The sequence below is a fragment of the Pongo abelii genome, chromosome 20 (assembly GCF_028885655.2).
Source record: "Pongo abelii isolate AG06213 chromosome 20, NHGRI_mPonAbe1-v2.0_pri, whole genome shotgun sequence".
Taxonomy (NCBI): Eukaryota; Metazoa; Chordata; class Mammalia; order Primates; family Hominidae; genus Pongo; species Pongo abelii.
The window spans coordinates 17,816,953-17,833,138 of NC_072005.2; the positions used below are offsets into that span (position 1 = coordinate 17,816,953).

General features: G+C 51.5%; 1 protein-coding gene across 6 annotated transcripts in view; it reads right to left on the bottom strand.

The window, feature by feature from the left end:
• Window positions 1-5,350: 5,350 nt before the first annotated feature.
• Window positions 5,351-16,186, bottom strand: part of UNC13A (unc-13 homolog A) — an 88,393-nt gene continuing 77,557 nt past the window's right edge. For all 6 annotated transcript variants that reach the window (XM_054538730.2, XM_054538728.2, XM_054538729.2 and 3 more), the window contains 3 exons: window positions 14,713-14,805; window positions 12,888-13,047; window positions 5,351-9,376 (listed from right to left, as the gene is read on the bottom strand). In XM_054538730.2, coding sequence (XP_054394705.2) covers window positions 9,076-9,376; window positions 12,888-13,047; window positions 14,713-14,805 — 554 coding nt within the window. In that variant the 3' untranslated portion in view covers window positions 5,351-9,075. The remainder of the gene's footprint in view (window positions 9,377-12,887; window positions 13,048-14,712; window positions 14,806-16,186) is intronic.

Here is a 16,186-nt window from a genome sequence, read left to right on the forward strand (position 1 = left end):
CATGCACCCTGTAGCCTTTCTGTCCAAACAACTTGACCTTACTGTTTTAGCCTAGCCCTCATGTGTGCGTGCAGCGGCTGCCACTGCTGTAATACTTTTAGAGGCCCTAAAAATCACAAACTATGCTCAACTCACTCTCTACATTTCTCATAACTTCCAAATCTATTTGCTTCCTCACACCTGACGCATATACTTTCTGCTCCCCGGCTCCTTCAGCTGTACTCACTGTTTGTTAAGTCCCACAATTACCATTGTTCCTGGCCCGGACTTCAATCCGGCCTCCCACATTATTCCTGATACCACACCAGACCCCCATGACTGTATCTCTCTGATCCACCTGACATTCACCCCATTTCTGCATACTTCCTTCTTTCCTGTTCCTCACCCTGATCACGCTTGATTTATTGATGGCAGTTCCACCAGGCCTAATTGCCACACACCAGCAAAAGCAGGCTATGCTATAGTACAAGCCACTAGCCCGCCTTTTAGAACCTATCATTTCCTTTCCACCGTGGAAATCTATCCTCAAGGAAATAACTTCTCAGTGTTCCATCTGCTATAATACTACTCCTCAGGGATTATTCAGGCCCCCTCCCTTCCCTTCACATCAAGCTTGGAGATTTGCCCCTGCCCAGGACTGACAAATTAGCTTTACTTAACATGCGCTGAGTCTGATAACTAAAATACCTCTTAGTCTAGGTAGACACTTTCACTGGATAGGTAGCGACCTTTCCTACAGGGTCTGAGAAGGCCACCGCAGTCATGTCTTCCCTTCTGTCAGACATAATTCCTCAGTTTAGCCTTCCCACCTCCATACAGTCTGATAACAGACCAGCCTTTATTAGTCAAATCAGCCAAGCAGTTTTTCAGGCTCTTAGTATTCAGTGAAACCTTTATATCCCTTATGGTCCTCTGTCTTCAGGAAAAGTAGAACGGACTAAAGGTCTTTTAAAAACACAGCTCACCAAGCTCAGCACCAACTTAAAAAGGACTGGACAATACTTTTACCACTTTCCCTTCTCAGAAGTCAGACGTGTCCTCAGAATGCTACAGGGTACAGCCCATTTGAGCTCCTGTATAGATGCTCCTTTTTCTTCACACGGACGCGCATAAAACCCGGGAGGCGGAGCTTGCAGTGGGCCGAGATTGCGCCACTGCACTCCAGCCTGGGTGACACAGCGAGACTCTATCTCAAAAAAAAAAAAAAAAAAGAATGGCTACTCCATAGACAGAGCAGCCCCGAGGGCTGCTGGTTTCCCATTGTTATGGTTATTTCTTGATGATATGCTAAACGAAGGGTAGATTATTCATGCCTACCCTTTTTAGACCAAATAGGGTAATTGTAAACTGTCATGGTGATGGGGGGGAGTGTAGCAGTGAGGATGACCAGAGGTCACTCTTGTCACCATCTTGGTTTTGGTGGGTTTGGGCCAGCTTCCTTTTTCGTTGTTGTTGTTGAGACAGAGTCTTGCTCTGTCGCCCAGGCTGGAGTGCAGTGGCGCGATCTCGACTCACTGCAAGCTCCGCCTCCTGGGTTCACGCCATTCTCCTGCCTCAATCTCCCGAGTAGCTGGGACTACAGGCGCCCGCCACCTTGCCTGGCTAATTTTTTTGTATTTTTAGTAGACACGGGGTTTCCTTCCTTTTTTTTTTTTTTGAGACGGAGTTTCGCTCTTGTCACCCAGGCTGGAGTGCAATGGCAGGATCTCGGCTCACTGTAACCTCTGCCTCCCAGGTTCAAATGATTCTCCAGCCTCAGCCTCCCGAGTAGCCAGGATTACAGGCACCTGCCACCATGCTCGGCTAATTTTGTATTTTTAGTACAGACAGGGTTTCACCATGTTGGCCAGGCTGGTCTCGAACTCCTGACCTCAGGTGATCCGCTTGCCTCGGCCTCCCAAAGTGCTAGGATTACAGGCGTGAGCCACCATGCCCGGCCGCCTCCTTCCTTTTTTATGGCTGAATCATATTCATTGTATGAATAGACCACATGTTGTGTTTATCCATTCATTTGTTGGTGGACACTTGAGTTGTTTCCACCTTTTGGCTATTGTGAATAGCGCTATTCTGAACACGTCCAAGGGTTTGTTTGAATATATCTGCTTGATTTTCTAAATAAGGTTTTATTGGCATGCAGTCACGCCCATCATTTGCATGTTGTCATGGCTACAATGGCCGAGTTGGTTGCAACAGAGACAGCATGGCACACACAGCAAAGCTATGTACTAGCTTGCCTTTTACAGAAAATTTTGTTGACCCCTGTATTGATCATGACCAAAATGAGTCTGGGAATTGGGTTGGGTTGCAGAAACTTTACATTAGGCCTGGATGACCATTCTCCTCTCCTTCTACCTGTTCAGAACAAAGGGGTTACATTTCCCAGCAAGCAGTCCTGAGCCTCAGTCCCCAAACCCCATGGGTAACACGATGGGTCCCACACACTGAAGGACAAGATCAAAGACTTGAGACCCTTTTGTAGCGAGGGGCAAATAGATCCACATCAGTCACAGTGCATAGCCTATGCACTTGGGTACAGAAACAGCTAATGAGCAGGCGTACTCAAGGACCTGCAGGCTACCTCTGCAGACATCATGTAGACAGCTGTGGTTTGTCCCCTTTTCCCAGCTATATGCTATTCTTTGAGAAGATACCACACCCCCACGTGCAAGTTTCTCAAAGGAGAAAAGTCCCCCAGGAGCGGGATTGCTGCGTGCTGGATAACTCCTGGTGTAAGCCACTTTCTGGACCCCCTTTTAGTCCTGTTGGCTGTTACTTGCAGCCAAAAGTACTCACTGAACCCACTCCTGGTGGTGGATCCCGCAGCCCCCAGTCCTGTCCGCTCAAATGTAGAAATAACCCCAGATATAAGGAGGGGAATTTCGGAATTTACCGAGGAAACTGGGCTGAATGAGATTCCATTTCTGCTTCCTCATGGCATGGAGACTCAAAACAGAAATTAAATTCAGCTGTTGGAAAATGGAGTTTCATTCCTCGCACATCTGAGTTTATGAAATGAGATTCCCAGCTGCTACTTTTGTTTTTCTTTTTTGAGATGGAGTCTCGCTCCATTGCCCAGGCTGGAGTGCAGTGGCACGATCTTGGCTCACTGCAAGCTCTGCCTCCCAGGTTCACACCATTCTCCTGCCTCAGCCTGCCGAGTAGCTGGGGCTACAGGTGCCCGCCACCGCACCCGGCTAATTTTTGGTATTTTTAGTAGAGACGAGGTTTCACTGTGTTAGCCAGGATGGTCTTGATCTCCTGACCTCGTGATCCGCCCACCTCAGCCTCCCAAAGTGCTGGGATTACAGGCATGAGCCACCATGCCTGGCCCCAGCTGCTACATTTAAAACAGACATGGCCAGGCGCGGTGGCTCACGCCTGTAATCCCAGCACTTTGGAGGGCTGAGGCGAGAGGATCGCCTAAAGTGAGGAGTTCGAGACCAGTCTGGGCAACATGGCGACATCCTGTCTCTACAAAAAATACAAAAATTAGCCAGGTGTGGTGGTGCACACTATTCAGGAGGTTGAGGTGGGAGGATGGCCTGAGCCTGGGAGGTTGAGGATGCAGTGAGTTGAGATTGTGACACTGAACTCCATCCTCGGTGACAGAGCAAGACCCTGTCTCAAAAACAAACAGACAAACAAGAAGATCCCAAAAAACCCAATAAAACCAAACAAGCATGGGGGTGTGGGTTGAATTAAGGGCATGTATTACTAGTATTTGTATCTTAACTTCCTTAAGGGCAACAGATGGCCGGGTGCGGTGGCTCACGCCTATAATCCCAGCACTTTGGGAGGCCAAGGGAGTGGATCACCTGAGGTCAGGGGTTCAAGACCAGCCTGGCCAACATGGTGAAATCCTGTCTCTACTAAAAATACAAAAATTAGCCAGGCAAGGTGGCTGGCGCCTGTAATCCCAGCTACTCAGGAGGCTGAGGCAGGAGAATCGCTTGAATCCGGGAGGTGGAGATTGCAGTGAGCTGAGACCGCACCACTGCATTCCAGCCTAGGCAACAAAGACTTCATCTCAAAAAAAAAAAAAAAAAAGGAATGGTTGCAAATGTCCTGAGTTCAAGTCCCAGCTCCATCTCTTCCTGGCTATTGATCCGAGCAAGATCTTGTCTCTCTGTACTTCAGTTTCCTTCTCTGTAAAATGGGGATGACTCCAGTTGCGGATGAGCCGCGTTCATGGGCAAGCAGTGTGTTCTACTGAGTCTGCGCCTACCTAGTAGGTGCTAATCGTATGTGAGGTTTTTGTTTTTGTTTTTGTTTTTTTTTGCTGATAAAGGAATGCAAGCAGGAGGCAACCATGCGTCTGAGGCTGTGTGTGGTTTTTCTTTTTTTAATGTCTGCTGTTAATAAAATATTTTTACAGAGACCAAAAAGTCAGAATAGTGCAAAACACCTCAACACCATGCGTTCATGACCACTTCTCGTTTGTGTTAAACATTTGTTCCAAGTCACGTATTTACAGAGAAATGAAGGCGTCTGTGCAGACACCGGACCAACGGGGTGGAATCAAAACAAAACAAAAAACAAACAACGTTTTGATTTCACATCTGCAATCACATGCTAAGAGAAGTTGTGTGGAGGGAAAGCCTCCCCGGACTGCTTGGCCGGTTTGCGGGGGTCTGAGGGAGCACGAGACAGGGGTGGAGAGGGGTCAAGTCCCCCTGGCTGTGTGGATGGGGATGATCAGGGGACCCTCCGCCTGTGACCTGTGTCTCCAGAGAGCCACTATGGCTGGACGGGGGTAAGGGGTGGGGTGTTACTTGACACAGTCAACTCGATTTTTCTCTAAAACAATAAAAGGCAAAGAGAAAAGCAACACATGTCAGCAAAGACAACTTTGGTCCTCAACGATTCTTAGGAAAGGATTCTGGGGAGCAGACGAGGTTGTGATCCGGGACCAAGGCCCTCCCCCAACTTCCCCAGGGTGGTACAGTTCCGGGAGGCCCCAGGTTGTCCCCATCTGCAAAATTGACAGCACATGGGGTAGGGGTTGGGGACAGAAAGGCTCTGAGATCCCAGCCGAGAGAGGTCCCAAGGATTTCTAGTTGGGTGTTTAGTTTTTTGCATCTCTGATGGGGGCATGGTGAGGTCTCAGGCTCTGGGGCCTGAGAGAGGAATTGGGGGTGTGGACAGGCACCTCCTCATTTTATGCAAATCATTCGAGGACAGACTGGTGAGAGTGAACAGATCTTTCTTCAGGACACCCTCTTTACTTCCCCCGACACCCCCTGCCTTGGTCTCTGCATTTATCTTTCTCTGTATATTTCCACCTCTATGTCTCTCCATCTCTGTCTCTCTCCATCCTCATCGGGGCGTGATCTCACCCTCTGTCTCTGTGTTTTCTACTCTTTCTCTATTCCTCTTGGTCAGGGGACTTTGACTCTGAGGCATCCCTCAATGTCACCCCTTTAACCCCTGCCCTGCCACAGGCCAACCCTCTTGTGCTGTTTCCTTGATTCATGGAAATCTGGGGCCAGCTCCTTGCATAAAGCGAGGTCCAGGGTTCAGAACCCTGGAGGTGTCATCCAAGGCTGGGCTCTGTGTCCACTTGCTGGGTGGCACTGGGGAAAGCCCTGCTCCTCTCTGGGCTTTGTTCTGCCAATACAGGAACTTCCTGATTTCAAAAGGCTTTCAGCCCCCTGGACTCCTTGTCTTTTCTCTGTCCGTGTCTCAGCTGTGTCCACTCTCTGTCCCATGTGTCAGGCTCAGACACCTCCTATGTGCCCAGGTCCGTGTGGAAGGGGAAGGCTGGTACGGACAGACATGGACAGACATGCATGCGGATGTGTATTCTCGCACTGACCCTGCCCCAACACATAATTCCACTAGGCGTAGACTCCCTGCCACCCACTTGTGCCCAGCCTGTGCTAGGTAAAATTGGGGGTCCTGAGAGGCCTCAGACGCTAGTCTGGGAGAAACAGAGCTGGACAGAGAAACCCCCAGTCCCATGGCATCAGGCTGGACTGGAGGAGAGATGGTGGCTGGGAAAGTCCTGAGGGGAAGGAAGGAGGGTTTTCTCCAAGAGGGGTTTCCGTGATGGGTTTTGAAGGACGAATAGGAGTTCTCTGGGGGAAAGAGAAGAGGGTGGAAATTGCAAAAACAGTTCTAGCCTGGGAGTCAGGAAAACTCATTCAACAAATATTCCCTGAAGAAGCTTGTTTCCTTCACATGCCTGTGCCATTGCTGGGGAACCCTAAACACACACACACACACACACACACACACACACGGAGGTCTTGACCAGAAAGACTCCTAAGGAATCTTTCGGGAAATATCTTGGCTCTCTCAGGCAGCTCAACTTCCCCATTTCCAGCCATCCAAAACTCTTCCAGATCACCCTCACCCCAGGTCACAGATCACTTCCCCTTTGGGCTCTGTGGGTTACAACCCTGAATCATCCATCCACCCGACCCCCACCCTCAGCCATGTCATGGTCCGAAATTCACATCTGCTCCTCAGCCCATTTAACAGTCACATAAGCCTATCCCTGGCTACAACTTCCCAATCCTGTATGAGAATTTGCATTTTAACCTTTGGTTCAGAACCTCCAGTTACCTGCACCTGTCTGAATTTAAGGGACACGCAACACCTTCAAGCAAATTAGAAAGTGGCGCCACTTATTCCAGACACTTGGGCCATTCACATGTCGGGAAACCAACGTCATAAACATACAACACTCATTATCTATGATTTGCACGTGGCCTTCTTAGCGATGCCAAACCCTTGGGCACTGTGCAACTGGGACAACTGTACTCAGCAGTCCTGGAGCTCATCTAAGGGCAGGATTTTTTTTTTTTTTTTTTTTTTTTTTTTAGGTAGAGGGGAGGGAATGGAGTATTGTTCTGTTACCCAGGCTGGAGTGCAGTTGTGATCTCAACTCACTGCAACCTCTGCCTCCAGGGTTCAAGCAATTCTCCCGCCTCAGTTTCCTGAGTAGCTGGGACTACAGGCGTGCACCATCGCACCCGGCTAATTTTTGTATTTTTAGCAGAAATGGGGTTTTGCCATGTTGGCCAGGCTGGTCTCAAACTCCTGACCTTAAATGATCTGCCAGCCTCAGTCTCCCAAAATGCTGGGATTATAGTCCTGTCCCCACAGCTATAGGTATCTTTTCAATATAGCCTTCAGAAACTTTCCAATAATCCATTTCAGTGTCCCCAAAGCACCTCCACCTCTCCTCACTGGTTTTAGTCTTCACAAAACAGCTTTTGCAGGCTGGAATCCAGTCTCTCCCCAGCTTAAACAGCTCCTGGAGCTCCCCAACTGTCTTAGAATAAAAGTGAAACTCCTCAGGACTGCGTACAAGATCCTGCCTGGTCTGATGCTTCTGCAGATCTCCCCAACCCCAAGGCTCCTCACGATCCCCCTTGCTGGCTTAGCTCCAGCCGTGCCACTCTTCTCGTTGTTTCAACAGTTCTCCTCTCCTGGCCTTCGCACGTGCTGTTCCCCAGGCCTGGAGCTCTTTTCTCTCTAGTAAGTGGTTCCCTCTCATTCTTCACCTCAGAAAGCCTCCCCATCTGATGTTCTATCCTCCAGAAACCCACCTACTCATCTCACCCCGTTTTCATTTCTCCCTAGCACAGCAAAATCTTGTCCTTCCCAATGCCATACACAGGTGGAAAAGCAGATCCCAGAGCAAACACAGTCCACGCTGAACTTTCCCCTAAGGTCCTATGTGTACGAGGTAACTCCAGCCAGGTCACTGTAACTTTGCTCATTGGAGAAAGAGCTTCCAGCAGGCAAGAAGGCCATCTGAGGTATCCTGTGCCTTGGGTGTTTGAATCAATGAATAGGAGCTTGGAGACTAAGCTCTCACTGTGTCACTGTGTTTCTCTCTCTCTTCTCTCTCCTCTCTCATTCTCTCTCTCTCGCATTCTCTTTCTCTCTCTCTCATTCTCTTTCTCCCCCCTAGAGTTTCTGGTCTCCTTCTGTTCTTTCCTATTTGGAAAATTCTGGAAAAGGAAGAAGGGGTGGAGAAACCTGGGACCAGGGGATCCCAAATTCTCTCTTTTGTGGTGGGAGGCCCTCATGGCATCCCCCATGGAGTCCCAGGAGAAAGGGCTGAGGGCAGAGGTCCTGCTTGGCAGCCAGAGAAGGAAAGGCGAAGTAGGGGTCTTGGCCTGGAACTCCCACCCCTTGGAGGAGGCCCCCGAGGGGGAATTAGCAGCAATAGGGAGCTGTGTCAGGTCATCCCGATCTCAGCTCACCCTTCGATGGGGCACACAGGCCTAAGGGAGGGGAATAGAGGGTATGGCACCTGGAACCTCGGCCAAGTCTCAAGCAGCTCTTTAAGCCTCAGTTTTGCCATCTGTCAAATGGGTGTGTTGAACTCTATGATGAGGACTGGGTTTGTTGGGGGAGAGGGAGAGGCAAACTCCCAGAGGGAAGCAGGGGCAGCGTGGGTTCCCCAGAGCCGTCCCCTCGGCCCCCAGGGTTTGGGCGCCCAAGGGCGCATGTGCTTTTGAAATCCCATCCTCCCCCCTCCCCCCCTTTATTTTTTGCACAAACATCTAAAGGGACTCCGGTATTCCGGGGCCCTCCAACCAGCATCCTGGTCCCTCCAGTCCCCAGGCCACCTAGAGGGGCGCTCCAGAGAGCCCTACCCCTTGCCCAGGGCTCCCCCTCGAGGGAGCTGAGATTTCCATACTTGGCAATTGGTCTGGGATCCCAGGGGTCTGGGTCCCGTCTTATGGCTTTTCCAGGGGACATGAGGTGGTGCCTCCCGGTACCAGAGCCCCGGGATGTGGCCTCCTCCATAGGGACGAGGTTTCCCCCATCCCAGCTCAAAATGCCCCCTAGATGCTGGGGGGTGTGGCCTCAAGTTGGGGATGTGGCTTCTTCCTTCGTCGCGCCCTTGGGCGTGGCCTCCCGAGAGGGCGGGGCATCCTCCATTCCTAATTCCCCAAAAGGGAAAGCTGAGTCAAGGGCGTAGGCGCAGCCCACCCTCGGCGTGGAGCCCCCCGAGCCCCGCCCCCGGGGAGGTCCCACCGAGGCGCAAGCCCCGTCCCTCCCCGCCCAGCGCCCTCCACGCAGGCGCAATGCCGCTCGGCCCACCGCCCCGCGCTAAGGCGCAGGCGCGGCACCGCCCTCCTCGGCGGAGCGCGTGTCCGACTTCAGCTTCACGAACTCCTTGGCCACCTCGTCGTTGCTGCGCTGCGAGAGGATTCGCAGCACCGTGAGGCCCGTGTCGTCCATGTGGATGCGGCGGCCGAGCGGCAGCCAGCAGGCGGCGCTCCCGCGCTGGGCCAGCTCGCGCAGCTGCAGCACGGCCAGCCCCACCGTGCGGTCCTCGCGCGCGAAGCAGTAGTCCTTGACGCACACCTGCAGCTCATAGCACTCGGGGCCCGCGTCGGCGCTCAGCGTGCTGCGGGGGGAGGGGCGGAACGTGAGACAGGCCACACCCACTGTGATGCCCCGCCCCCACCGCATTTGCGGACCACGCCCACACTGGGGTACCCACACTTGTCACCTCCCATGCTACGCTAGCCCCGCCCCTGCCCCGTTACTTGACCTACAACTCCGTGCTTGGCCGCGCCCACAGCAGCTGACCCCGAGCTGGGCCACGCCAACGCCTGTTTGTCCCATTTTTCCACCCACCGAAAAATGACCGCATAGTTTTACATCCAGCTCCCGCCCCTCTAAATAACCCTTTCCTCAGACACCGCCCCGCAAGCCCATGCTCCCACCCTGAGATACCCGCGCCTGTGCCCTCTGCCGGCTGAACTGCTGCCCGCACGGCCCTGCCCCTAATGTCCCACCCAGAAGCTCTTTAACCAAGCTCTCCTCTAGACCCACGACGTGGCCCTTTCCCCAGCCCCCCACACCCCCAGCCCACCCCTCTTACTTCCAAGATGCCCTCCAGACATGAGCCTGCCCTGGTGCCTCACCATGGGTGACACCGCCTCCCGCATGCCCCTCACCTGTGCTCCTGCCCCTAAGCAGTCCCAGTGACCTGACCTGACCCCAGCTGGATAAGAGCCCCGCCTACAGGGCCACGCCCAGTTGCTCCCTCTTGTCCGCCTCCCAGGTTGCACCTCTATCCCTGAAGTACTCCGGCCCACTCTGGCTGACATCTGACCTCCCACTAGACCATGCTTCTCCTCCTGAGTATCCCCTAAAGGGGCCAATCGCCCCAAAACCTTCTGACCAAGAGCCCTGTGCTGACACGACATGGAACTGGCTTCAATCTTGTCCCATAAGAGGTCCCAGACCCCCAGATGACACCAGCTAACCAGCTCTGATTTACCCTTACCCCTGTGCATTTTTATTTATTTTTATTTTTTGAGTGGGCATCTCCCTCTGTCACCCAGGCTGGAGTGCAGTGGCACAATCTCGGCTCACTGCAACCTCTGCCTCCCGGGTTCAAACGATTCTTCTGCCTCAGCCTTCCTAGTAGCTGGGATTACAGGCATGCACCACTACACCGGGCTGATTTTTTGTAGTTTTAGTAGAGATGGGGGTCTCACCATGTTGGCCGGGCTGGTCTGGAACTCCTAACCTCAGGTGATCCACTGCCTTGGCCTCCCAAAGTGTTGGGATTACAAGCGTCAGCCACCGCACCTGGCCCATAGGTTTTTGTTTTTTTAAAGACAGGGTCTCGCTATGTCAGTCACCCAGGCTGGAGTGCAGTAGCACAATCATAGCTCATTGCAGCCTTAAACTCCTGAGCTCAAGCGATCTTCCTGCCCCAGCCTCCCAGGTAGCTGGGACTACTTTCTTCTGCACTTCTGTCCCCTAAGAACATCCAACAACATTGCCCTGCCCCAGTGCTCTGTGAGGCTGACACTCGACCCAAGGATCTACCCCAGATGACCCCAGCTCTACCCCTGCTAACCACCACCATCCATCTACCCCCGTGAACAGACGTTTTTTTTTTTGAGACAGAGTCTTGCTCTGTCACCCAGGCTGGAGTGCCTTGGCACAATCATGGCTCACTGCAACCTGTGCCTCCTGGGTTCAAGCGATTCTCATACCCCTCACCCTCTGGAGTAGCTGCGATTACAAGCGCCTGCCACCACACCCGGCTAATTTCTGTATTTTTTATTTTTTTGAGTCTCACTCTGCAGCCCAGGCTGGAGTGTAGTAGCACCATCTTGGGTCATTGCAGCCTCCACCTCCTGGGTTCAAGCGATTCTCCTGTCTCAGCCTCCCAAGTAGCTGGGATTACAGGCGCCCACCACAACACCCAGCTAATATTTTTTATATATACTATATTATATACAACATATAATATATAATGTATACTTTTATATATAATATATAATTTTATTTATAATATATAATATATAATATAAATATATTTAAATTATATATTATATATAAATATATAATATAAATATATTTAAATTATATATTATATATAAATATATAAAAACATATTTATGATATATATTTATTATATATTTATATATAATACAAATATATATTTTATATATAATTATATAATATATATTTCTTTTAGATGGAGTCTTGCTCTGTCGCCCAGGCTGGAGTGCAGTGGCATGATCTCAGTTCACTGCAAGCTCTGCCTTCCGGGTTCACGCTATTCTCCCGCCTCAGCCTCCCGAGTAGCTGGGACTACAGGCGCCCGCCACCACGCCTGGCTAGGTTTTGTATTTTTAGTGGAGACGGGGTTTCACCATGTTAGTCAGGATGGTCTCGATCTCCTGACCTTGTGATCTGCCCACCTCGGCCTCCCAAAGTGCTGGGATTACAGGTGTGAGCCACCACACCCGGCCATATTTTATATTTTTAATAAAGATGGAGTTTCACCATGTTGGCCAGGCTGGTCTTGAACTCTTGGCCTCAAGTTATCTGCCCACCTTGGCCTCCCAAAGTGTTGAGCTTACAGGCATGAGCCACCATGCTCGGCCAGAGCAGACTTTTTAGACTTTTTTTTTTTATTTTAAGATGGAGTTTCGCTTTTGTTGCCCAGGCTGAAGTGCAATGGCTCGAGCTTGGCTCACTGCACCCTCCGCCTCCCGGATTCAAGCAATTCTTCTGCCTCAGCATCCCAAGTAGCTGGGATCACAGGCGTGCGCCACCACACCTGGCTAATTTTTTTTTTTTTTTTTTTTGTATTTTTAGTAGAGACGGGGTTTCCCCATGTTGGCCAGGCTGGTCTTGAACTCCTGACCTCAGGTGATCTGTCTGCCTCGGCCTCCCAGAGTGCTGGGATGACAGGTGTGAGCCACCACACCCGGCCAGAGCAGACTTTTTTATGCTGTCCGCATCATCAGCATCCTCTAGACCCTATCCTGATACCCGAAGCCTAGGCCCACTCCCAACTCCAAGAACCTCCATCCAATGTGACCCCACCTCCACCCCATGTGACACCCACCCCCATGCCTGGGATCCATCCACACTCCACTCCTGTCCCCAGAGCGGACTCCTCCAGATGGGCTGTCCCAACGGTCCTGACAAGGCTCAATGTGGACTCCAGTAGTCCCCACCCCCATGCAACCTCAGTCCTGTCCCCAGGTCCCTCAGCCCCCCACTCATAAGCCTCATCACTGCCACCCTCATTCCTTCACCAGACAGAGACTCCAGCCCCAGCAATGGCCCTGCCCACCATGCACTTCCTGCCCAGACTTTCCCTCCCCTCCGCAAGTCTTCATCATGAAGTTACCGCACTCTACTCATTGTCTCCCCTGGGATCTGCCGGCCCCCAAAGGTGACGTCCATCCTTGTGTCCCCTCCCTGATGTCATTCCTGCACTACTAAGGGGTCTCCCTTTCCAGCAACCCCACCTAGAATGTGGCCCCTCCCATTCCTGGGCCCAGATTCCAGATCCCTCCTGCCTAGCTGGCTTTGGGGTTCACCTGGTGGATGCCCCCTCCCTTGCCCCCATGCTCTTCAAAGCATCCCAAACTCACAACTGGAAGCTCTCATTGTACTTGGGAGCCCAGCTATTGTTCTTGGATTTGGTCGCAAACTTGCGTTTCTTGTCGCTGAGCTGGGGCCCAATGATGTTGACCTCGATGAACGGCCGGAAGATGCCGGAAGTCTGCCACTTGAGGTCATTGGCAGCCACCACTGTTGGGGGAAGTAGAGGGTAAGACAGGTCAGGTTCTCCCAGCTGGAAAAAGTAGATGTTTGTGGCTCTCAAAACCTGCCCAAGGCTGGGCGCAGTGGCTCACGCTTGTAATCCCAGCACTTCGGGAGGCCAAGGCGGGTGGATCACTTGAGTTTAGGAGTTTGAGACCAGCCTGGGCAACATGGTGAAACCCTGTCTCTACAAAAAATACAAAAAGTAGCTGGGCGTGGTGGCATGTGCCTGTAGTCCCACCTACTTGTGGGTCTAAAGCGGGAGGATTGCTTGAGCCTGGGAGGCGGCAGTTGCAGTGAGCTGAGATTGTGCCACTGCACTCCAGCCTGTGTGACAAAGCAAGATCCTGTCTAAAAAAAATTAAACCCCCCCCCACCCCCGCCAACCGCCAAAAATGCTGTCCGAAATAAAGACTACATTTCCCAGCATTCCCATGAAGCTAAGTGTGGTCATATGACTATGTTTTGGCCAATGAGATGAGAGAAAAAAATCACGTGGACTACTTCTCCACTGTGGCTTAAAAGGCAGGGAGTGAACCCTAAACTTTCTCCTTCCTCTAGCCGCAGTCTGCAATGCTTGTGGGGGCTGAGCTCTTTGTGACCCTATAGTGGAGGAAAAACACATTTGGGTCCAGGTGTGGTGGCTCACGTCTGCAATCCCAGCACTTTGGGAGGCCCAGGTGGGAGGATTGCTTGAGGCCAGGAGTTTGAGACCAGCCTGGATACCATAGTGAGACCCCATCTCTACAAAAATATAATTTAAAAAGTAGCCAGGTGTGATGCTGCATGCCTGCAATCCCAGCGACTCCGGAAGCTGAGGCAGGAGGGTCGCTAGAGCCCAGGAGCACACTGAGGCTGCAGTGTGCTATGATTGCACCACAGTGCTCCAACCTGGGCAACAGAGTGAGACTCTGGCCTCTAAAAGAAACAAACAACAACAACACATTAGGGATGAAAATGCAACAAAAGATGGCAGCACCACAGATCACCAACACTGCGAAGCCTCCATGTCAGCTCGAGGCTGGTTGCTACTTAAACTGTTACCCCACAGAAAAACCAATTCTATCATTTTTGTTTGTTTGTTTGTTTACATGGAGTCTCACTCTGTCACCCAGGCTGGAGTGCAGTGGCGCAATCTCAGCTCACTGCAAACCACCTCCTGGGTTCAAGCGATCCTCCCACCTCAGCCTCCTGAATAGCTGGGATTACAAGCGCATGCCACCACACCCAGCTAATGTTTGAATTTTTAGTAGAAACAGGGTTTCACCATGTTGGCCAGGCTGGTCTCAAACTCCTGGCCTGAAGTGATCCGCCAGCTTCGGCCTCCCAAAGTGCTGGGATTACAGGCATGAGCCACCATGCCTGGCCTAATTCTGTCTTATTTAAGCCATGTCAAAAACAGCCCAATCTGTGTTCTAGTCAACAAAAGCCAAGAAAAGGAAAGCAGGGCTGAGAGATGGAGAAAGTGGGATTCGGTCTTATAAAACTGTTTACACTGCTGGATCCAGCCATGCCTGAAGGTGGTGACCTCTGGACGTTTCCGTTTCATGGACCATTAAACAACAACAACAAAAAAAAGGGTGTTGCTTAAGCCAGTTTGAGTTTGGTTTCTGTTTTAGAACCTAGCAAGTCCCTCCCACCTCAGACACTCACCTTTCACTGTGACCTTGTGTTCCCCAGTTCCCGGATGAGTGAACAGCTCAACGTGGACAGAGACTTCACCCACAGGGTCTTCTACACCCAAGCCTGGGCAGGGCAGGGGAGGATGGTCAGCGCGAGCTCTGTTCTTTCCCACCCACCAGGAGGGACCTTGACGGCCTCCCACCCACCCGTGCTGGCGGCACCAGGTCATCAGCCCTGATAGGGAGGCACTGATGGGGGGCCAGGATGGGAGGTGCTCTTGGGAAGCCAAGAATCCTGGGTTCTGGCCTTTTACTGCCTTGCTGTGTGATCTTGGGTAGATTGCTTAACCTCTCTGAGCCTAATGCAATTCTTTTCTTTTTTCTTATTCCATTGACTGCCATGTTGTCAAAATTCAGTCTTCATGTTACATTACATCTTGGCAGCGTCTGGCACCCTGGCCTCCTGTGGCCATTTGTCCTCTTGGCTGCAATAACGTCACCAACTCCAGATTCTCATCCTACATAGTTGTCACTCCTTCCAACCCCCTTTTGTCATTTTCTCCTCTGTGGGTCCTCAAACTGACCCTGCACCTCAATCTTTGACACTCTTCTTTGTCTTCACTTCCTCCCTAGGTGCCCATAAACTGGAAAATCCTGCCAGCTCTACCTTCAAAATACATACAGAAGCAGAGCCATGTCTTTTACCTGTATCCTACACCTGCCCCCAGCATCCCATGCCTGGACTATTGCAGTAGCCTCCTTACTGGTCTCCCTCCTTCCACTCTTTCATCTACTCTCAATATACCAGCCAGAAAAATCCTATTAAGTCAGATCATGTCGGCAGGGCGCGGTGGCTCACAGCTGTAGTCCCAGCATTTTGGGAGGGTGAGGCAAACTCACTTGAGCCCAGGAGTTTGAGACTAGCCTGGGCAACATGGCAAAACCCCATCTCTACAATAAATACAAAAATTAGTGGCCGTGGTGGCACTCTGGTGGCTGAGGTGTGAGGAAAACTTGAGCTCAGAAGGGTCCAGGCTGCAGTGAGACGAGATTGCACCACTGCACTTCAACCTGGGTGACAGAGCAAGACCCTGTCCCAGAAAATTAAAAAATAAATAAATAAAATTTAAAAGTCAGATCATGTCCCTCCTCTGCTCAAAACTCTTCCATGGGTAGGGCAGTGGTGGTTCATGCCTGCAACCCCAGTACTTTGGGAGGCTCATGCTTGCAATCCCAGCATTTTGGGAGGCTGAGGTGGGCAGATAACTTGAGGTCAAGAGTTCGAGCCCAGCCTGGCCAACATGGCGAAACCCTGTCTCTACTAAAAGTACAAAAATTAGCCGGGCGTGGTAGTAGTGCACGCCTATAATCCCAGCTACTTGGGAAGCTGAGACAGGAGAATCACTTGAACCTGGGAGGCAGAGGTTGCAGTGAGCCGAGATTGCACCACTGCACTCCAGCCTGGGCGACAGAGAGAGACCCTGCCTCAAAAAAAAAAAAAGAGA